Here is a 23,295-nt window from a genome sequence, read left to right as displayed (position 1 = left end):
ATAATGTGCTAGCAGTTCCAACACACGAAAGATCAAAGCAGATTAAGGAAAATGCTCACCTTACTTTCCTGGTCTACTTTACAAGTTGCACTGTGTCTTGTTAGAACTTACAGCAGTGCACTTTTAATAAAATAAAATTCCTCCTACTATCTGCAAGGCTATGAACATTTTACAGTTTTAACTGGAAAGCAGGTTGTATCCAGTACAGATGATGAACACGAGAGCTGAGGCGAGGCACAACTAACCTCAATCCCTGGTATGGTGGTGCCCTAGCAATTAGTGGTAGAAACTGGAATCCCTGGCTTGCCCTTTGGTGCACCTAGTCTCAGAAGTCACAAAGGAAGAATCATGAAGAGAAAGTGAGAATGACACTAAAAGCCCTTTGAACTTTCTGTAGTTTCAACTCCTTATTCTTCCAGTAGTCCTTGGCCATTTAAGTTTGTATTGGTGAGACAGTGAGTCACCAGTGGTGCCCCTGCTTGTCAAAGGGTGCATGATCTTTTTTTCTGTCCCTGACATTTTTGTCACTTAATATATCTAGGAGTCCAAACTCTCTAGATAGGCTTCCAATCATCACCTGGGTCCAAACTGGGGTGGCATGGTGAGCAAATAACTGATGTATTTAACCCAGATCTGTGATTGGGGTGAGTGTTTGGCAATGTTCAGCATTCCTTCTGTCATCTTTTTGTGTTGCTAAAGTTGCCCTAAGTGGGACGCACAGACGTGGGTCCTGTGTTCGCTATCCCACTGGATTCAAGCTAGCCTGGTTAATGAGGGGTGATACCCCAAAACCAGTCCTAGGATGCTTGCTTCTGGTGCAGTGATGACATGGTCTTGGCCGTTTCCCATGGGGAGTAGGATCAAGACTGATTTACATAGGACTAGGTCAAAAACTGTGGTGGAATAGTGAGCACAAAAAATGGATTTAATCTAGATCTGAGACTGGGGTGAGTGTTTGACAATGTTTACTATTCTGCTCATCATCATTTTGTGTTGCTTCAAATGATCATCAGCATAATTCCCCTGCAAGCTTTGGTATTAATGGTTATTCCTTTAATTTCTGTCAAATAATTTGATAGTTAATATAAAAGTGTGATTTAGAACAATGACCTTTCATTGTTTAGGCTAAATAAGTTAATATTTTGAACTCACTCTTTTGTCTGTAAACTTTGGTCAGAATAGTTTGGGGAACACTTTCAAAAGTGTGTAATATATTTTGTAGAGATGTTATTGCAGCAGCAGCACTGGCAATACTGTGTAAAAGGACTACCTGTAGGCCAGCAGAATGTTTAAACCACCCATGTACTATGAATATAGGAATAACTATGTCAGAGCATGGTGGTGTGATGGATTGGAAACCAATGCAAATGGCTGCACATCATTCGCCGACAGAAATTACTTAATGTGTCCTGCCCCATTTACGCAAACCAGAAAATAGTGGTTCACAAACTGTAATAATATAATTGTCTCATTTTGGTAGAACAGCGTACATTTTTAGAGGACCGATGTCCGTAACAATCAGTTGCGACACAGCTTTTCAAAGTTCCATTAGATTGTCAGAAATAAGGTTACAGTGTCCTGCCATTTTGAGTGACTTTTAGGAAAGACTGTGTGACCCACGAGGCTGTCAGAAGCCTATATGCACGTTGTGTTTGGAACTACCAGAAGTTGTAACCTTCCTTCTCACTTCAAGGACTGATTTGACACTCGCACAGAGCCAAGCCTAAGGCCCTCTCCAATAGGGTGTTCCAGGACATTTAATTTATTATGGGAGAAAATTGAACTATTTTTAACTCAATACATTTGCATCCCTGAGTCTTTACCTAGCCCAAAAGATCACACACATTATTTTGCACAATTGACTGTTCTATCATATGGCAACATATTTAAGTCAGTCTTTGACAACAAACACCACTTGATAAAGTGGAGGTTCCCCAAATGAGTCTCTAAATTAAATGACAAGTAGCATGTACACTGTATTTCTTTTGAAGGTGTTACGAGAATGAAAGCCTGTGATAGAGGGAGCTATGTTAACCCCTTTGCCATCCAACATTGAGCAAATAGCAGCACAAACTATAGACATCCAGGCCGTTCTCATTTAACAATCACAGCTGCTGTGTTGGGTACATCACAATAAATTATTTTTGGCAACAATTTTGTATATCATTACAATGCACAAAATGTAATACTGCCCATCCTCGTTGTTTGAAACAAATGCTTTTTCTTGTGCTTTGGGAGTCACCACGAGATTACACTTTTGAGGGAAAAATAGACCAGGAGATTTGTGTTTCATTTGTTAAGTTAAGATTGATTGATTGATTGATTGATTACTCAAAAACAGCTATGACAGTGAGATACTCCAGGGATCTCATTTTCAGGGTCATTTGCAGTTAATTAAAAAAAAGTAGTCCTCTTTTGGACAAGCTTGAAACAGTCTCCTTCATCTGAAGCACACACTCCCCTTCATTCATCCTAAGCACCCATATCCAGAGCCCCCGGAATTATGCCATTGTGCGGATGCAGCATTTTTGAGTAATCATAGATTTGTTGCATTTGCCGCATAATCTTTTCATCTGCTGTTTAACCTGCAGATTTTAGACAAAAACAATTTAGTTTCTAGCTCAAACGGTTCAAAGGTTACTCAAAATGCAGCAGTCCATGTTGCAGCGCAGTGGAAGACCTCTGCAAAGCTCGACTGGTCACCTTTCTGTTGCTAATTGCTATACTTGGGTGTTAAGTGGGCAATAATGATGTGTAACTAATGTCCAGACAGTGTTAATACGTGTAATAAAAATGACAGAAAGTAATGCTATCACAAAATGTGCCACATGGCATCAAATATTTTACCTTTTTTTTTTACACATATTTACTCAACCCTGCCTCATAATTTGACCCTACCAACTGCATACTTCCAGTGACTTTGCCCTTAACTTCACACCAGTGACAGGCAAAGGTGGGCCATCTGTCTTTGAGCAGTACCAGCACTGAATTGCTTATCCCTAATGTATGAGGTCTGAGAGCAAGTCTGGGGGCTTACCCCATCTCAAATGAGGGGAAACCACACTTCTTTGGCTGGTCAGCTTTGGCTCTATCTCTACAGAGGAAGAATATATTGGCTCACAAACCAGCGACCTACTCTAGTATTATCTGTCTAAATACAATTTAATTAGCCGCGGATTGACTGTGGGCTCTAGGTTATGATCTTGTTTGTGCTGTGAAATACAATGACTCTTGGAGAAAATGGTCATGTGATACAACACCTTCAGACAACCTCTTGGTCCACTGCCAGCAGTCAACAAGCCCTGACTTTGCCTGCCCAGTAATAGCCAGTTCCCAAATATTTAACTAGGGATCTTGATTGACTCTCCAGGGTAGGGTAAGCCACTGGGCAGCGGGGCCTTGCAATTTGGCGTGTACCTCAAAGCCAATTGATCTTGGGTACCCTGATGTGCTATGTGTGCATTTGCAATTCACCGATAATTTTTCATTATGGTTGCATTATGTCTATTCTAGACACAAGGGCAATATGACCAGTTTAACTGATATTGATTTAATCAATGAGCACCTTTTATCTATCCTGGTAGATGCTTATAGAGTTGTGGCGGGGATTATAATTGAAATTTTGAACTCCTTGGCATTACCACCGGAGCACTTAGTGTAGAAGGGAATGAAGAATGAGCAATTCCGTAGCTTACACTCCAAGCAATTAAAAAATTGTCAACTGCAGTCCTGCAAATACATACTTTCTCCCTGAACAATGGCCTTTGAGCTCGCAATGGGAGGACACTCTCAGACAAAGAAGGGAAGGTTACCTTTAATGGGCAAGGTGGGACTAGCCTTATTGATTACATTTTGATGGATGTCAGTCTGTGGTCTCAGGTAATTGATCTGGAGGTGGTATCCAGACAGGACAGTGATCATAATGCCTTGAATCTCTCCCTAAGCCCACTCTTCCACAACATGACCTAGAACCCCCTGATAGGAGGATTTTTCCAACTAGTAACAGATGTAGGTTGAGGTGGTGCGTTATGGCTGCAACCCCTGCTATACAGACCCAGCTGTATATGACCATTTCCCCAGCCTTGGAAGCAGTCCTGGCTGAAGAAGGGAAAGTATTTGTAGTTTCAGTATGGGATGCTCTTATTGATATTCACAGCTCCCTGTTCCGCACCATAAGGAGCTCTCGTAGGTAGAAGCTAGGACTCTACCTAAACGGGCTCATGTGGCCAAATGGTTCAATAAAGCATGTCGACTAGCCAGGCGGGCTCTAATGGCTGCTATTTGGGGGGAGACCAGAGTAACCACCCAGGAAGCTAGAACTTCACGTAAAGCTGTACTGGATGGGGTCAAAAGAGACCACGAAAGGCTAGATGGGAGGTATTATTGGCTGCATGCAAAGGGAAAGACCATTGCTCCTTTTGGAAATTAGTGGCCAGTAACAGTCTTGGCTATGCTTCCCTGCTGTGTAGTAACATAGCAGCTGATGCTTGGGTTGAACACTTTTCGGGCCTTTATGATCAAGATGTGGGAAAGAATGAGGGGGCCCTGTTGCCAGCTGCTGGCCTGACACTGAGCCGTACTTGCGGGAAACATGAGAAACTGACTCTGGTCATTCATTCGAAGGTCTGGACAGTAAGGGAGTGGGAAAATGAGTCTCCATCATCTAGTCTTTTCCCTGCCGATGAACTGTCCCACCAGATTGATTATGTTCCCAGCCCTATTACAATGAGGGAAGTTTGCTGTTGCAATTGATTGGATTGAAGCAGGGAAAGCGGCCGGGCTTGATAAGGCGCCCGGGGACCTGTTCAAAACTGAGGAGGAGATTTGGTGCCCCTATTTTGCCCTTCTTTTTAATAATATCATGAAATGGCTGACAATGCCACAGACGTGGGTAGGGGCTGAAATTGTCCCAATATACAAGAAGGGCATTAGGTCTGCCCCTCCAATTATCCTCCTATTAGCCTCATCGACCGTTCACAGAAACTTTTTTGCCGCATTTTGGTGAGTAGACTGCAAGCATGGATCAAGGAAGTGGATCAAGCAGGGTTTAGGGCTGGGACAAGAATTATCGATCAAGTGCTAAAACTACAACTAATCCACTGGAACTATGTCACACTGGGCGGTGGATGCCGTTCTGCCATTTTTGCTCGACCTATGGTCTGCATTTGATCTAGTTCCCATGGAGGGCCTGTGGGCAGTCCTAAGCAACATGGGGGTCCCGAAAAACCTAATTAATGTGTTCAGGAGGCTTCATCTGGATAACTATGTGCAAGTTAGGTATGGTCCTGCAGGGGAATTGACAGATTCCATTCTAGTGACTCGGGGGATGAAACAGGGGTGCGTACTAGGCCCCACTCTGTGTTTTTTAATACATAAAAAATTTGGTAAACATGCTAGAGCAGTGCAAGCATGATGCCCAACACCTGGCCAACAGGAAGGTCCCAGCCCTCTTGTTTGCAGATGACACGCTACTGATCTCGAGATCTCCAATGGGAATCCAAAATCTTCTGGAACAGTGCAGTCTTGTGCCGAAAGAGAGGGTTGGAGATCAATACAAGCAAGACGAAATACATGGTATTGAACCCCTGCCAGACTGCCAGATCGCACCCAGTCCTAAATGGTACCCAATTGGAGGGTTTGCACCTTTGAATACCTGGGGCTTACTCTCAACAAGCACTTTGGCAGGTTACCTCAGATTCACAAGTTCAAAATCAGACTAGAATATTATATTGGCGGCCTATGGAGAGCATTAACGCGGTCCAGCTTTCGTCCAATGACAATAGTCCTGCAAATTTATAACTTGCAAGCTTATATGGTGGGAAGCTTTGGAGGCATACAAATGTCAATGTTTGGAACTGACGGATAATAGTTTCCTCTGACTCAACACCAATCTTCCCCCTAATACTCCACTAGTGCTACTTTGTTTAGATCTTGGCATTCGTTCACTTACTCACCGAGGAAAACTCAGACCCTCCATGTACTGGATGAGGATCTGGTCCTCAGCAGATCTATTATCTTATCGACTGTGCTTGGAAGAAATAATGAAACTCCTCGGGCCACCAGGATTGCATGGTTGGGATATATTAAGCATTCGCTCGAGAAGATTGGGTTTGGTAACGTGGGCTCACCCGAAAATGTCTAGTGGCATTTCCACGTTTATGCTCAAGGAGCAGTATTGGAAATATGTTGATGATAGATTGCACAGTTGGGGCGGTATTAGGCACTCTCACCTCTACCTTTCTGGAATTTAAAGACACTTATCGTTTGGAATGTATATGGACTCAATTGAGCCTCTGACTGCTACGACACTCTGCATTAAGTTCCGAGTTGCGACCTTGCCGCTTCAATTATTTACTGCGAAGTGGTGGTGTCCCCTCTCTGGTGCTAAACTAAGTTGTCCGTTTTGCCCAGAGGTCAAGGAAACTTTATACCATGTCATGTACTTTTGTTTTCAGTATTATGTACATAGGAGAAAATTAATCTCGCCATTCTGTCACAACCTGGGCTTTAGGGACTACAAAATTGCAGCTAGGGCATTCAGGGCATACATAACTCAACCAATTATCTTTGCTGTCTCCTGGGTTTTGTATATGTGTGGACACAGACAGAAAAATACTGCCCTGTTGTTGTCCATTACTTAACACCTATCATTCTTTTGTGTTCAAGTTGCACTTTGCAATTTTGTGATTCTTTAAAGCACATGCAATAGTAGATAATAAGTGTAGGAGTTGTTGGATGAAATGTAATCTGGCATTGGGAAACCATTGTGATGTTATCCTTATATGCTGCTAGTTTTAACTGTGGGTATTTTAAATATCTTACAATGTTATGTTTTAAGTGTTTAATTATTGAATGATTTTACAGTTTTAAGCACTGCCTTTTATGGCAAGTACCAAAATAAAGCTACTTTGTTTGTCTCTTAAGGTGCATGTAGTCTATAAATAAATATTTCACTCTCACCCTGACCACAGCAAAATGTATGCATCATGCTAACTCTGCATACCTGGTCTCTGGAGGTAGCCTTGACAAGTTTTTACATTGTCATTGAACTAGCAGCTCATTATGTTGCTGAGTTACATGCCTGATCCACCATGTTGAAGGTTTATTTTCTAATATTTTCGTAAAAATTGCTGTCAGTTGCAGTCAGTTACCTTTCCATGTTTACCTGTGGCAATCAGATTTGCACTCTGGTCTTTTCTTCTCCTTCTACATGTCACTGCAGTGGATCATATTCCTCTGTACTGTCGTGAGGATCTTATCACCTTGTTGACACCATGCGTTTCCTCTTTTCATCAAAGACCTCAATAATTTTAATGTTTCGAGCTATGACCCCTGCATCAATTGAAAGCATGATACCCTACGAGATTTGTCGCAAAGTGGAATGAGGACACAAACTAAATAAAAGGGTCAGTCAAGGTCTCAATAAATTATTCCTTTGCTCACCCCATGGTAGTTGGCCATGGGCAGGCAGGCGTAACTTAGGAGACAGGTGTGTAAAGCATTTAAAAACACCAATATATAAACTAAGTAAGACACAACACACAATAAAAATCCAATTCCAATTTATAAATCAAGGCTATATTTGGATGAACAAATAGACACCAAAATGACAAAAATCCAATGTATTGAACCAGAGACATACATTTTAATAGAATAAACACTGTCTAGTGCTTAAAAACATACAGTGCCACTTTGGGACATCTGGTAATGATTTGACCTCCACACTTAGCAATTTTTCTGAAGCATTTTCCCTCCATTTCAAACAAGACTATTCGTCAGACCGGGTTCTGTGTGCGTTTGCCAGGTTGACACATAGTCTGTATGTGCAGTCTGTTTTTAGACCACGCGTATTGGTGTTACTTAATGCAGCTTAGTCGCTGCTTACTCCCTCCCCCAGGTAAGTATTGCATAGGGAGATACAGAGGGTTGAGGCACGTGTGCAAGAGCGATCTCCCAGGAACGAGGCAGGAACCGCCTGGGGATTCAAAGTGCCTTCCTCCGTAGTCACGTCCTCACTCATGATGAACAAAAAATACTTTTGGTTCAAACTACAGCATTGGGAGAAACCATGAGGTCGCAGCCCTTTACTAAACAGCCACCTCTGCCTATCTGTTCAGCAAGCGGTACAATTGGCACGCAGTGAGCCTGGGACGAAGAGCTCAGTAAGCACGTGACTGCTGATGCACTGAAGAAGAGCCCCCTCGCTCTAGCTCAACCCCTCTGTATCTCCCCATGCTGTGGTTTGTACCAACGGTCTTGTTTTTTTTTAATGTCTGTTATTCCCCCAATTAACTGAAGACATGCTGCAGTTACAATGTTATGAAATGCTGTACTGGCACAACATGCACATGTGTGCTAACGATTCGTTCTTTACAGAATATATTTTTTATTAGGAGGAGCATTCGAGACCTGCAGCGCATGGGAGGACCCTGCAGAAGTGGTGCAGGCAAGGCCCGAAGCTTGGGAGAGAAGCAGCTGGAGTGAGGAATGGAGGAGATGTGGGACGTGGTGCACATTTAGCACAGAGAAAACCTGGTGGCTCGCCGCGGCTGATAGCGCCATAGAAGTGAGCTTACAGAGGGTTCAGCGCCCAGCTCAAGCCACAAGCTTGAAACGGAGAGCACACAGCAGCAAAGGTGCCAATGCGATGGGTGTCACCAAGTCGGTGGGCCTCAGAAGAATGCCCATGACTGTATATGTTCTGTGTGGTCAAAGTCCTGGCAGCAACTGACAAAACGGTCACTGCCAGAACCTAAGACTGGCGAGCTCCAAATGGAAGCCACAATATGTCACAAAATGCCACAACAGCTCATGCAAATTGAATGGCAATGCTACCTACCACACCCCTCCCCCTCACTTACAGCCGCAACCTCTTTCCGATTGCAGGTGGTATGGCCACCTTTACGTTGGTGCAGGACTTGTGCTCAAGTGTGCGTACAGGCTGCACAACAGGAACGCCCTCAGCTCCTTTGAGTTCTTAACAGTCGTCTGTGCTGCTCAGTTACCTATCAAGGGTTTTTGCAGCCGGATTTTTAGACTGTGTGAAAAACCTACATGGCAAAACCTTTTCATTGAAATGTTGTGCTTCCTGTTGGAAGTGTTCTCCCTCACTTTTAAGTTCTCTGCTCATGTTTGCACTGAGATCTTTGAAAGTTTCGCCAACCAAGGGCTTTTCGTTGATTCAGACTAATCCACTGAGCTCGCAGGAATTTTAATAGAACACATTCCAAACTAGAATAAAGTGGAACTTTAGTTCAGGGTTTTTTCTTTATGAAACAAGTGTCCCCTGTACATTCACAATGTCATTGAATGTGTTATTTCCTGCCAAATCTGTTTGATTTACCTAAAGACTTTAATTATAAGGCTACTTCCATGCAAACTGCCCAAAATGCAATGGGTTACAGCAGTGACATCACACGCTCCTTGACCTCTGATAGCATCACAGGCTTTGTACTCTGTCCCACAATTAGTCCCTGAATGTCCTTCTGTTTGGTGCAAAAAGTATAGGTCAAGGGCATGGACTGCGGTCTACTCACATACAGCACCTACACATTAAGAGCTCTTTTCCTGCTGCTTTCCTCAATGCTAAGATCAACTAGGGTAGTTCCAGCAAAAGTAGAGCAAGGAGTAACAGCTGCTGCTTCTGGATACTGCTAATTGAAGTCCATGTCTTCTTAAGTCACCCCTGATAATAGAATGTGCACATATTGAAGAGAAAGGGCTGGATTTTGAGTTTGGTGGGTGAGTGCTCTGTGACATATGTGACAGATATCTGATATCTGATCCACCTTATTTCAATTCTACAAGTTACAGAGTACCGTTCGCTATTTTCAATTTTAGATGACCGTAACTAAAATATCTAATTAGGTATTGTAGTGGAGTGTAGTGACAGTCCGAGCCTCAAAGTGGCTGCATTGTTGAAATCAGATTATCAATGAGATCCTTTTATTTGCAGCCTGCCCCAGCTTCCATCCATGTTGGGATCAGATCTTTCTAAAATATCGGTTGCTCAAGGAGTTCACAATTAGATGTGGTCCGGGGTCGATTATGTTGGGAGTTGCCGCCATGATGCAATATGAGTCTGCCATTTTAGTGGTGCACTTACTAATTGCAGACCAATGGAATGGCAAGCAGTCCATAATCTTTAATCACTACTCCATATATACACCCCACATAAACCCACTCTATGCCACATAACAATCCACATAAAAACACTCCACACCCTGCCACATAATTCCACTCGACATCATTTCACTCAACGCCACACATTTCCATGCCACACTATTCAACTCCCCAAAATTCAATTCCACATCAAACCACACAATTCCACAACACATTGCCACTACACACCACATTTATCCAATTCACAACACAGAATTCCATACTGAGCTGCAAAATTCAACACCACATAATTCCACCAATACGTGCCACTCCACGACACACAATACCACTCCACATAATTACACTCCACAACACACAATCAAATCCACATAATTCTAGTACACTTGATGGCACATAAATGCTATCCACATAATTCCACTGCACCACATGCCACATAATTCCACTACAGATAACTCCACTACACCGCACAGTTCAAGGCCACACATTTACACAACAAACAATTCTAATCCAACCCACATAATTCCAATCCAAACACAGACATCGTCTCCGTAATACATGGCTAAAACACATTGGCAATGCCAAAAGGTAAAGCTATCCACACTGTTCTACACCACACAGTTCAACTCCACACATTTCCAATCCACACCAAATAATTTGCCACCAAACCACATAATGCAACTCAGCAATACAATTAAACAACACACCACATACATCCTATCTGCACTACACAATTCCACATCGTGCCACAAAATTCAACAGCACACCACATAATTAAACTCCCCCACATATCACTCCACAAATGAAAATACCCTCTCACATAACTACACTCCATATTACATAATCCAATCACTTAATTCCAGTGCATTCAATGCCACTTAATTACTATCCACATAATTCCACAGCACACCATGCCACATATTTCCACTACACAAATCCATTCCACACCACACAAATCCATGCCACGCAATTATACAATTAACTAATCCAATACAACTCACATAAGTCCACTACACACCACATACATACACTCCATAACACATAGGTAAAAGTTATTGCCATTTACAATGCCAATAGCTCTGACAAATGCGAGACCAATTGCATTTGCAATGCTTGTTTTTATATTCCGCTTGCTCCGATGCCCATTATTTACTCCGTATTTGCAATAGTTTCTTCTGCTTGGAATACTCACTAACTGACCTGAAAAAAAAATCAGAGAAGCAGTGGTGTGTATCGGATAATAGGGTTAGACACAGGTACAGGTCAGCTGCCACTATATTGATGAGGACTTCTGAGCAGAAGCAGAGCCGCTACAAGTAGCATCCTGACAACAATATGACCTGTGGAGTGCCACAAATAGCAATCTGCTAACATGTAGTGTTCAATGTATTTGTAGAACATTTCAGAGCCCTCTTTGCCAGCTGTGGCACCAATGTATCAAGAACTGCAATGTCTTGTGTGTTCACTTAGGACTTAAGGACAGACCTTGATCTTTTCAACTTCTCCATTCACCAATATGCAGATGCCATGCCAGTGTACCTAAAGTTATCTACACTTGGTGGATATCCTTACTTGAGCTTCATGTTCCGAAAAAGTCTGTGCCTGGATGTCTGAAATCTCAACTTTATTAAGAAAATTGAATTAGACCGCCTCAGAGATCAACACTAGTTCCATTATTAATAGACAAACAATCAAAATATTATAATAGTACAGTCCCAAGTCAATCGACCTAGGATAACAATTACATTAACCTTAAAATATCTGCTAAAAACTCTTAAAAAATGTAAATATAGTAAACATACTTGTTCATTTGGAGGATGATAAATTAAAAATACCAAGTTGTGATGCGTGTTTAGGTTAAAGCATTCCATGAAAGGAAACCAAAAGCGCTTCTGAACATCATGTAATATCGGGCAAAGATGAAGTACATGGAAAAGGTTTTGGTGACCCAAACCATACAAAGGACATTGAGCAAGATCGGCTGTGGCTCCTTTTCTTCGTTCTAACAGGCAATTACGGGAACGATAGCTGTTTCGATGTAGCAAAAGAAGAGGTTTCGCATTAACAGATATTTGATTGGAGAAGTATAGATTTCTTCCCCAAAGCTAATGTGTGCTACCATACTATTATACATTTTCAAATTTCTGCCACAATCGTTGTCATGAGTATAGCTTAGTTTGCCAACTTGAACTTTCAAAAAGTGGATGTCTGAAAATATTTTAACCCTCAACATGAAAAATGAATGTTGTTGAACCATAGCGGTGTCTTTGACGTAGTAAATAGGAACTCCTTGTGGAAAAAGGGACGCACTGGGGAATTGCTTCTGTGTTAATACATGATATGCCATCATTAGACACTCACATATGAGTCCGAATAAAACTATGTAATGGCCCCTCAGTATGAGAACATATCTAAACTAACAAGAGCCTAAAGAAGGGGTATGTATTAGATCCCCTGTTATTTGGCATCTATAGTGCCGATCTGGGTTCGTCCCATTATAAAGTCAGATCATTTCCTCAAAAAAGAGGCAGCTATAACATTCAAATTCTCCAATATACATATGACATTGTAATTATGGCTTGACATTTTTGTGGTTGGTTAGGGACTTTAAGGGAACTGGATTATAATAATAGAGTCAACCTTCTCACACTTAATAGCAACACAACTGAAATAGTGATACTTGGGAGAGGAGGAAAAAAAATCTGGGTCATGCCATTTGGGTACTGCAGTTATAACATTTTACGATCATTAACTTATAACTGTCTTGGTGTCCAAGTACACAAGACTGGTTCTCCACATTACCATTTAGCAACATAGGAATAAATGATGAGTTTTCACTGAACTATGCCTTTGGGTGTCTCATTGCCAAGCTAAAAATCCCCAAGACTTAGTTTTATAAAATAGATATTGACAGCTAAAGCTGTGTTTTGTGGTTCTGCCACAGAATTGGAAATGCTGAGGCCAGCATTGTTAAAATCAGAGTTTGGGAAGCTCTTGGTGAACATACAGCTATCACATGCAACAATCTGTTCCAAATGCGTTCTACAAGCCTTGCAGTGCTTGGGTATCAAGGAAGTTTGAAAAGGAATAGCAGCTGCAGGATCATTTAAAGAAGTGAATAAAGGCAGATTAAAGTAAGATTTGCTTTGGATCATGAAGCTATGTCTATAGACAAACACTATACAATGGGTTAGTATTGAAACAGTTCTTTATTTTTTTTATATTGAGCAACAGTCAGAGAGCTCTATGATCATTTTAGTAATGTGTATTTAAAATGTTAGTTTTACTGGGTGCCTTTTTACATTTTAGGGTTTGGGTCTTTCTTTTTTCTCTATATATTGTATATGTATTATAGTACCATGTTTTTATAATCCTAAAAGATAAATATTTTTTACCTTAGATTAGTGCTCCTTTTACCTAAACTCCGGAACAAATTTGATTCTTCTCTGTTGAATATTTTTGTAGCGGAAGGCTTCTTGCCATAAGTCTAGTCGAGGTGAAACTACTCTGTTTCACCTTAGACTCTACACTCTCATACCATATGTCAACCATACAACTAAATCCGTATTTAATCCCAGCACACCACCTGAAAAGTCTGTTCATACTCTTGTCATATCTAGGCCCAATTTCATAAACCTTATTCTCACAGGCATTCCTCAATATTCACACTCCACGCTGAAGCCAATCTTCCACTCAACCAATCAACTTCAGACAAATGAAAAATTGACATCATGTACATTCTATTTGACTTATGCTGGCTTCATATGCCAGCAAGAATCAAATTCAGATGATATTACAATTAACCATGCTCCTTACAGAGAAAGAGAACACAGCTGTAATTCTACAGCTATAAGTACCTTACCTAAAAACCTCTTTGGACAGAAGCATTCTCTGGTGCTAGACCTTCGGGTGGCGTATCTGCCCATCGACAGTTGAAGTAAGCCCAACCTTCTTAAATTTAAAAAATGCATAAAAACTTACCCCTTCTGCCCCTCACTAAATTAAGAGCAACAATACTTTACCCACTGATGCCCCCACACCTTCCCCCCATCGAGGTGTGTCCTGCCTGCTGCTATTCAGCTCATCAAAAGCCTTAAGAAATATGAACAAAAGCATCCTCTCATGAAGGAAACTTTGTCTACAATTATAGCCACGTGCCTTGCAGCCTACTTTATCAACTACAAGGAAATAGCAACTAAACCCCACTCTACAACGCAGGCTGATGCAAAATTAAAATATCTCCCAGAGTCGCCATCCTCCTAAAATCTAGAAGGGCAAAAAAGAAAGGAATATGATACAAACCTTCCAAAGTTATGCACCAGGAATATATAACAACTTTCTATACATGCTAACAATAAATACATTGTTACTAACTCGCAGTTTTAAGCATCTCCTTCAGGTGTAAAGTTTAAAATGTGTCAGAACTTTGCAATTGGACTGCATACACTACGTTGGGTGCCAACACTGGTATTCTGACTGCAAAATTATTTCACAGTATTCCCTAACTCCCTTCTGGAAAACATTCAGGCACCACTTTTCTAGACATTTATCCATGTCTTCTTGTCTGGTTTTTGTTTTGACTGAACTCCTAGTTTGTCCTCTTAAACTGTAATTCCAGCTCTATGAATATACTTTTTGTTAATGGCCTACTGCCATAGAACATTTGTGTAGCTGAGTACTCAAAAATGTTACTGAAGATCTCCTGGTTGGTAAGGAATACACATGAAATGGTCTGACGTAAATGAAGTATAGCCCTCCTTGCTTCTATGTACGGTTTGATTTTTACAATTGTATGACAGATCTTTCTTTTTTTTTGCGACCTGTATAGAAATCCACCTCCGACCCTGTGCCAGCCAGAGCTTTGGTCAACAGAACTAAATGACTTCATTAGCAAGTAAGTAAATAATCACATTTCTGAGCTTGAAAGAAGAAATGCTTGGTCAAGTTTTCCCTGTTATCATGCCCTTCATATGATCCGGCAAGTGTTTGCACTTTGGGATTCTAAGTCTTCTCACACCACACAGTGCACTTACATTTTCAGATGCAACCCTTCCTTTCCACAGTTCTTCCTCAGCGAGGTTGAGTTCGTTTCCCAATAAGGCAAGGCTGGTCTCTCTTAACAGATGTGTCAAGCTGTTCCCAGTGACTTCGAGAATTGCAAGATCCACCATCCCGGAAGTCTACGTTTCATAACTCCACAGTAGCATCGACACTGAGTGGGTTGTTTTCCAAGGTTTTTCGTAGGCATGCGCAGATGATTCAAAACACCACAAAACATTGCAGTATTTTTTTACCATTATTACAGACCACAGTTGCAGCTCAAAATTGCACAGTGCTATGCGAATGCTCACACAACCCTTAGCATATCGAAGCCAGAATGCGCATGTTGTGAGAGGGAGTGCCTCAAGGGTTATGAGGAGGACTATTTGTGTTCAGGTGACAATACTAGGCACTGATGCAAACTTGATTGACATGGCTAACCATGCAAATGGCTGAAGGAGTCAGACTCATTGCCCCATACTCTGTGTTGTTGTTCTATTGCCTAGCCAACATTTGAATGACACTCAAACTGAAGAATGGCAGAAGAGGGCTGACCCATTCTCTCTCTCTATATATTACTTTATATAGATGCCATTAAGAATGTATTTCAAGAAATCTAACAAGACAGCTGAAACTGTTGCTTTACTGTAGACCTGAAAATTACCGAAACCGCTAGAGGCGACAACATTGTCCAGCCCCATAGGCTTCAAAGGTCAAATGTGACTAAGGAAGCATTAAATGCTGGAGATTTCACAAAGGTCTCGTTGTAACAGCTCAACAGACTCTGCCCACCTCATTCTGGAACTTTCTATGCTTTAAAATTATCTGTTTAAGGAAACAAAAGAAGTTCAGTCCTCCAAATATATGGACCACAGAAACAATGCACCTGAACTGTTGGCGAGGATGGTATCTGCTGGTAATAAACAGCTTGCATATCACCGAAAAGAAAAGGATTTCAGAAGCATTGCCACTGGCATGACGAAACGTAAGGGGGCCTCCCTGCAAGGCATGTGGGAGCTCCCTCTGGGCTAAATCAGGAGCTCTGCAGCCAGAGTTCTGAACTGAGGGGCCCCCGAACCGCGGGGACTGCAGGGTCTGTGTTACACCCCTAAACATTACCATATGGCCCAGTAACACACAAAGTGTGGAGAAAAATGATTCAAATCTGTGCTTAATTTGAAATAAATAAATAAATAAATAAAAGTACAGGAATGTAAGGTCCAAGGCCACTGTGGCCTGCACTACCCATTGGCCCTGCCAACATTGCCAATGACAATACCAACAGATCTACTAACCATCACGCACCACAAGTGTGACAATTCAGATTGCCCTCCAAGCTATAAAGGTGTGAGTAGCAGGTATTATTCATTTAAATGTATATTGAATTATTAAACACTATTGTGTTCATTTCAAAATTTGACAGCCAGCACCACCATGTGGTGGGTTCTCTCTAGAGTTGCTGCTGACAATTAAGAGCTGGTGCCGAGCACTGGAAACCACCAGCTTAAATTAAGCACTGATTTAAAATGGATAAAAGAGAGAACACAGTGTCTTGTATGAACTGGGACAAAGTCAAGAGCTCAGGCCGACCGCGATGGAGCGCGTGTCAGATGAAAGGACCCAGTGAAGCCCGCTGAACACAAGTACCTTAATCCTTGTTGCATCAACAACAAAGATGTGATTTTCAGCCAAGCGATGCGTCGGTGTTCTACAGGAGAAGCACTTTATACCCACCTCCAAGGACCCAGGGCTGGATTAACACCACTTCGCAGGGCAAGACTCATAGAAGGCAGAGTCCAGGTGCTGTAGCTTGGTGGTTGGGAGTCTTTGAGGTCCCTGAGAATTCAGAAAAGAAGGCAAGCAAACAATTGCTTTGATTCTCTTTGGTTTTGTGTTGGGGAGATGCAGGTCAAGTCCTTCTTACTCCCAGACAAGAGGGCAGGAGGCAACAGGTCAGCACAGCAAATCATGAGTCCAGCGGAGTATCAGTCCAGCATAGTAGCAGTTATTGTAACAGCACAGCAGAACGTCTTCCTGGCAGAGTATCCACATGTCCAGAAGTGTACTGAAGTGATGGAGTCTGAGGCCCACTATTTATATTTTGGTGTCCTGGTTCTGGAAGATAAGAGAAGCCTCTAGACAGTGGCTGCTTTAAAGTGCAGGGAATCTTCGTCTTCCTGTGCTCTTGCTCCAAGCTTGCTGGAGTGACAATACAGGGTTGTTAGGCCTATTGTGTGGAGACAGGGCACAGCCATACAGGTGTAAGTTGTGCTGTGCTTAGCTCTGTCCCTCCCAAAGCCAGTTAATGGCCCATTAAGGCCTAAAAAGTAACACCTAAGCTCTCATTGTGTGTGGCTGTCTAGAGGGAATGCACAAGGCCTAAATCTCACCCAACCCAGATGTGTATTCAGAGAGAGCCGGTGGGCACAGAGTGGTTAAAGTAAAAAAAAAAAAAAAACTTTCTAAAAGTGGCATTTTCGAGCTTGCAAATTAAAGGCCAGCTTTACCATACATTTTAATTTTAAATTGTGTGTCCGGAGGCATCAAACTTGAAAAGTCTATCTTTTCCCAAGTGGGAATTACACTTATAAAATGTAATAAATTAATCCCAATTTTTATCTATGGGAGAGATGGGCCTTGCAGTACTGAGCAATGAATTTAGTGTTTTTCACAGCCTGGACATATAAAACTTAAACGTACATGTCCAACTTTTTAAATACTCTGCACCCTGCCCTTTGGGGTGGAAAGGGCCTAACGACTTATATATATTCAAAATGAATGTTAGGGCCTAGCAAGAGGGTTAACTTGCCAGGTGGACATGGCAGTTTAAAACTGCAAACACAAGCTCTGCATTGGCAGTCCTGAGACATGTTTAGAGGGCCACTTCAGCGAGTGCCACACTCAGTGCTGCAGCCCACTAGTAGCATTTAATTTACAGGCCCAAACACATATAGTACACTTTACTAGGGATTTATAAGTAAATTAAATATGCCAATTGTGGATAAACCAATATTACCATGCTTAGAGCAGAGAGCACATGCACTTTAGCACTGGTTAGCAGTGGTAAAGTGCCCAGAGTCCTAAAGCGAACAAAAACAAATTCAGCCAAAATGGGAGGAGAAATGCAAACATTTTAGGGTGACACTGCAGAAAGGGCCAGGTCCAATACCTTCAGAGACAGCTGGTGTGCTTGGGCAAAAGTGGAGGTACTTCTCCCATACATGGGAGGAGAGAAGTTTGGGGTACATAGGCACCTCAAAAGAAAGAGGGCTGGTTGCTCATAATGAAGAAGACTAAAGATTGTGTTTTTAGATGGTGGGTAGTCAGGATCCAACTGTGCATGTTTGGACTGGGTTAGGTCCCACTCACCCTAAAGTAAAATGTTATAGGGCTGATATACATTGCTGGTCAGTTTTATACTACAGTGCTACTGTTTGCTCATGACTATAGGCCAAGATGGAGCCACCATCTCACAGGCCCATTGAGGCATGTAAAAGCCAGAGTCAAGATGGGAGGCCGTGTGTGACACTGGCCTGGGGACTAGTGTGAGCAATGGACTACACTCATCTGTATCTTTAATCCACTCACTGGATGGGTTGGAAATAATGTTGCTGCCCGACTCTTCCCAATATCCACTTGGGCAGTACATTTGGATGTTTAGAGGGGCAAGGGAGGAGTCTGCATGATTATCTCTAGCCTCCTCAGACAATGAGCAGGCTACTGCACTTTGGTTTGGCAGATAAGTGTTTAATCCTGCCTATTTTGTATCCTGCAATTGCCTTTTTTTGACCAGTTCAGTCCCATTGTATATAACCTCCCGCCCTGCTATGTCTTGGAAGGCAGTGGCATTCCCTAAGGCTTCTCTTCCGCCATACACCAACCATATTTAACCTCCACCTCCAGAACTGAATGTAGGCTGTCCTCTGCCATCCTTCTGACTCCCATCGCCAACTATACATTGTTCATACTCACTCTGGGACTCCCCAGACAGGGGTCCGGGATGCGTGATGTGGTCATTGGATCGGTAGATGTGTGTACAGTGGGCAATATCATCTATGGTGAGGGAGATGTGCAGACGTGTTCTATGTTAGTAGATGTGGTCTGAGGTGTGGGATGTGGTCTATTCTGCAAATGTGTCCTGTAATGGGAGATATTTTCTATAATGCAGATGTGGTTTAAAGTGAGATCTATGATCCTAGGTGGGAGAAGTGGCCCAAGGTAGAAAATGTGGCATGTCAGATGACATTGAATTAACTTCGGTGTGAAATGAGGTCTCTAGAGGGAGTCTTTGGCCCAACATGTTGCCTAATGTAGGGCATATGGCTTATCATATGAAGTGGATGTGATCTGTGGTGAGAAATATTATCTTCAGTCCAACAAAAAACTGAAGTAGGACATACAGACAATCAAATGATGCTGAAGTAGGTTTTGGGAGGAGATGTGGTTACTAGTGTCACATGTGATAGAGCAGGGAGGCCTCACATATGGGGAGATAGGGTCCATAGCAGATGTGGTCTTTGGTGTGGATGTACTCTGTGCTGGGAGATGTGATCTCTGGAGGGACTTGTGGCCTGATGCAACCTAATAAATGGTGGAAGTAGTCATCTGTGTTGAGAGATTATGCCCATCATATCATGGAAAATGTGGCCTATCATATGGTGTAACATATTGTCTATGGTTCAAGATGTGGTCTATGGTGGGAGATGTAGTCTAGCATTCAGTGCAGATGTAGTATGTGGTAGGAGATGTGGACTGTCAGATGAGATATTTCTCTTGATGTGGGATATATGGCTTATAATAGCACAGGCACAGAGTTTTAAAAACGCAGAAGAGGGACAGGGAGTAAGAAATAAAATGGGACTAAGCCCGGAGAATAGCAGCAGAATAGAAAACTGTAAACTCGACTCTGAACTCAGTGCAGGCAAGATCGGTGAAAGAAGGTAACCGACCACGCAGGCAAGCGTGCACTCTCTTCAGGCAAAATATTTATTGATGCACCACTATCGATAATGAAAGGTATTGAACAACCATTGACTTTTAGGATGATTTTTGGACAACGTTTGAATGACTTTGGCGCTTTGTCATGTCGATTTCTCTTGGATAGGTGTTTTTCCTCACATGCGGCCAGTCCAACATTAGCACTTCTCTCTGAGGTAGACATCAACATAGCACAACCATCTTCTTCACTTTCACTTGACATTGATGAAGAGTTAGATGTTGATCGACTTAGCTTGGTGTGGATTTGCCTCTGTTGATGTGGTTGCTTGACCTTATGGGCAGAAGTCGAAAATCACTTCTGGAACGTTCGGGCAGTCATTTTGTCTTGGAGCCGTGCCGCACTTACTTTTTCCTTTGCCTAGTAAATCAATAAAAAATTGTTCTCTTTTCCACAGCCTTTGCAAATTTTCCCGATGGTGCGTCATTTACCTTCATGTTGAAACAAAAATCCACACCTGTAGCATAACTTCTTTTTCTGAGGAGAATTTACTCTGCAACCTCCGGCCTTGGATTGCTTTTCACATTCATGACTGACTTACTCTGGGCACCTCCGGCCTCCATGTCAGCAGCTTGTCGATTAGCACGCTCTTCAACTCCGCCAGCCATGAAAACGCGCTTCAGACTAAGAGTTTCTCTCAGCATTCATCGTCTAAATGACTGTGACAAACATCAGTCAATCACTCTGAGCCACCTAGCTTCCTCATCATCAAATTCAGTGAACTTAGTGTATCCAGTCTCTTAACAAATGTGTTGATTATCTCACTGGCTTTCGGCCATTCTAATCTGAATGTGTACCCTTTGTAATCTACATTGACATTGTATTGAATTTGAGATTCAAGGCTGCTTTAATTTGACTGTATGTAATTTCGTCAGCTTGCAGGAATTTTTTTAGTTCTTTTGCATCTTCACCAACATGATTATTAAGGTACTTGATAATCTTCTTGTTATCCGCCTCTTCAATCACATCAATGAAATGATCATATGTCTCTATCCAAAGCTTTTGAATTAGGTACACTGGCTTTCGTCACCGCCTCCAAGGCAGGATACGGAGTAATAAGCAAATTGCGCTTTCCCTGCGACAGTGCACTTTCCTTAAGAACCGCCATCTGCACTGCAGTCAAAAGTTTTTCCACAGAGGAAAACTGCAACTCAGCCGAAGTGTACAAGTGTGACTTGTAAGACATAAGGACTGTGTCACCCTCATTAAAAGTGAAGTACGTGAAACCCACCACCCCTGGCACGATTCTTATCACCAGGTTGGTGGGGTTGTCACGAGTCGACAAGAATTTAGATTCAAGAAGATCAGCCTGCAAGGATTGCAAGATGACTGAATGTTCAGGCAGCCAGCACAATTTGGAGGAAGTAGGTTGTATCAAAGCTTACATGGGCTTGATACGCTGGGCATGTTCAGGAATGTAGGTACGCCCAAAATTCAAAAAGCCCAGGAAAGATTGTAGCTTTTTCAATGTTGTGGGAGCTCGCAAAAGTGCGCATTTCTCCAGGAAGTGAGGAACTAAACCTCAACCTTCATTGTTGAGCTCATAGCCCAAGAACAACACTGTGTTGGGAAGTGAGAACACTCTTTTGTTATACTCTCATATCAGTCCACAACAGGAGTTAAAAAAAATAGACACAGTAAGGTTAAAATGTTTATTTTAACGACGTGATCTCATGTGCAGTATCTTAGGCAACCTAAGCAGACATATGATTAAAAATAATTTATGTATTTATTTATTTATTTATTCAAAGTTTTATATAGTGCGAACAAGATCCTTACAGATATCAGAGCGCTTCACAGTGACATGGCCGTAGGAATGAACAGGGGTAATGGGACCAATGTAGTAGTCACTAACATGAAAGGAAAATAATAACATACATAAAACATATCAATATACAGTCAGGTAACATATCAGTATACAGTTAGGTAAACAGGTAGTATAAGACGGCACAAGTCATTGATCCCACTACAGAGGTGTTCAGGTACACTTTGGGTGTGTGGAAGGCTTATACCAGTGTTTTAGTATAGAGAGAGCACTGAGTGGGGGCAACCGGGAGGGTGAATCAGTGACCCAACGTGTATCATATATAGTAAGAAAGTAGCGTAGTAGTGTCTCCATCAAGTAGAGGTATAGTGCCAAAGGACAAGGTGAGTATTGACACAAGGCAATGCAGAGTCTCTGATCCAGCACCTATAAGGTTCAGGAGATCTTGGCCAGAAGGATGGTTTTCACCTCTTTCTTGAAGAGTGCAGTGGAGGAGATACGCCTGGTTTCAGGAGGGAGCGCATTCCAGATCCTGGGTGCCATTCCTGAGAAGGAGCGCTTATAAGTTTTCTCTTTCCGGAATCTACGGGGTTTCAGGAGTAGATTTTTTGAGCTTCTATTGGATCTCGAACCTCCTGATATAGACAGCTTTTGAGCGAGGTAGTTGGGTGCATTGTGGTGCACGGCCGCGTGTGTCATAACTGCAATTTTTAGTTGTATTCTGGCTTCAAAAGGCAGCCATTTTAGGGACTTTAAGTCTGGGGAAATATGTGAATGTTTTCTTGAGCCAGTAATGAGTCTTGCGGCAGCGTTCAGGGAGGCTCTTAAGGGTGCTGTTGTGGATAGCGGGAGTCCGCTGAGGGCCACAATTCCGTAGTCTATTCGAGGGATGACTAACGCTTGTACAGCAGTTTGGAAGTCTTCAGTAGGGAGGAAGGGTTTAATTTTCCTCAGTGTGTTGATTTGGAAATTAGCTGCTTTTGTGGCTTTGCTGACGTGCTGCTGCATGTTGAGCTTGGCGTCTAGTGTGATGCCTAGGGATTTCGCTGAGTCCACGATGGTGGGTTGGACATTGAGTGCTGTTAGGTTGTTGAGCCATGTTTGGGTGGTGGAAATTTTCGCCGAGGGTGAGATGAGGAGGAACTCAGTTTTCAGAGCATTTAGTTTGAGGTGATTATCGGCTAGCCAAGATTGAGTGTTTATAAGCGTGGAATTCAGATGTTTGATATCTTCCGGAGATTGAAGCTTTAGGTACAGTTGTGTGTCGTCGGCGTACATATGGAATTGGACATTAGAAGCTTGGAGCAAGGTGGCGAGCGGTTCCATGACGAGGTTGAACAATGTGGGGGAGAGGGAGGATCCTTGTGGAACACCT

The 23,295-nt window shown here is 42.3% G+C and overlaps 1 protein-coding gene across 1 annotated transcript in view; it reads left to right on the top strand.

Moving 5' to 3' along the window:
* Positions 1 to 23,295, top strand: part of MYO3A (myosin IIIA) — a 1,386,887-nt gene that overhangs the window by 251,257 nt on the left and 1,112,335 nt on the right. Inside the window, exon 8 of the mRNA XM_086939966.1 lies at positions 14,948 to 15,013. Coding sequence (XP_086796092.1) covers positions 14,948 to 15,013 — 66 coding nt within the window. The remainder of the gene's footprint in view (positions 1 to 14,947; positions 15,014 to 23,295) is intronic.

The sequence above is a fragment of the Lissotriton vulgaris genome, chromosome 10 (assembly GCF_964263255.1).
Source record: "Lissotriton vulgaris chromosome 10, aLisVul1.2, whole genome shotgun sequence".
Lineage (NCBI taxonomy): Eukaryota > Metazoa > Chordata > Amphibia > Caudata > Salamandridae > Lissotriton > Lissotriton vulgaris.
This window is presented reverse-complemented; position numbering and strand designations above follow the sequence as displayed.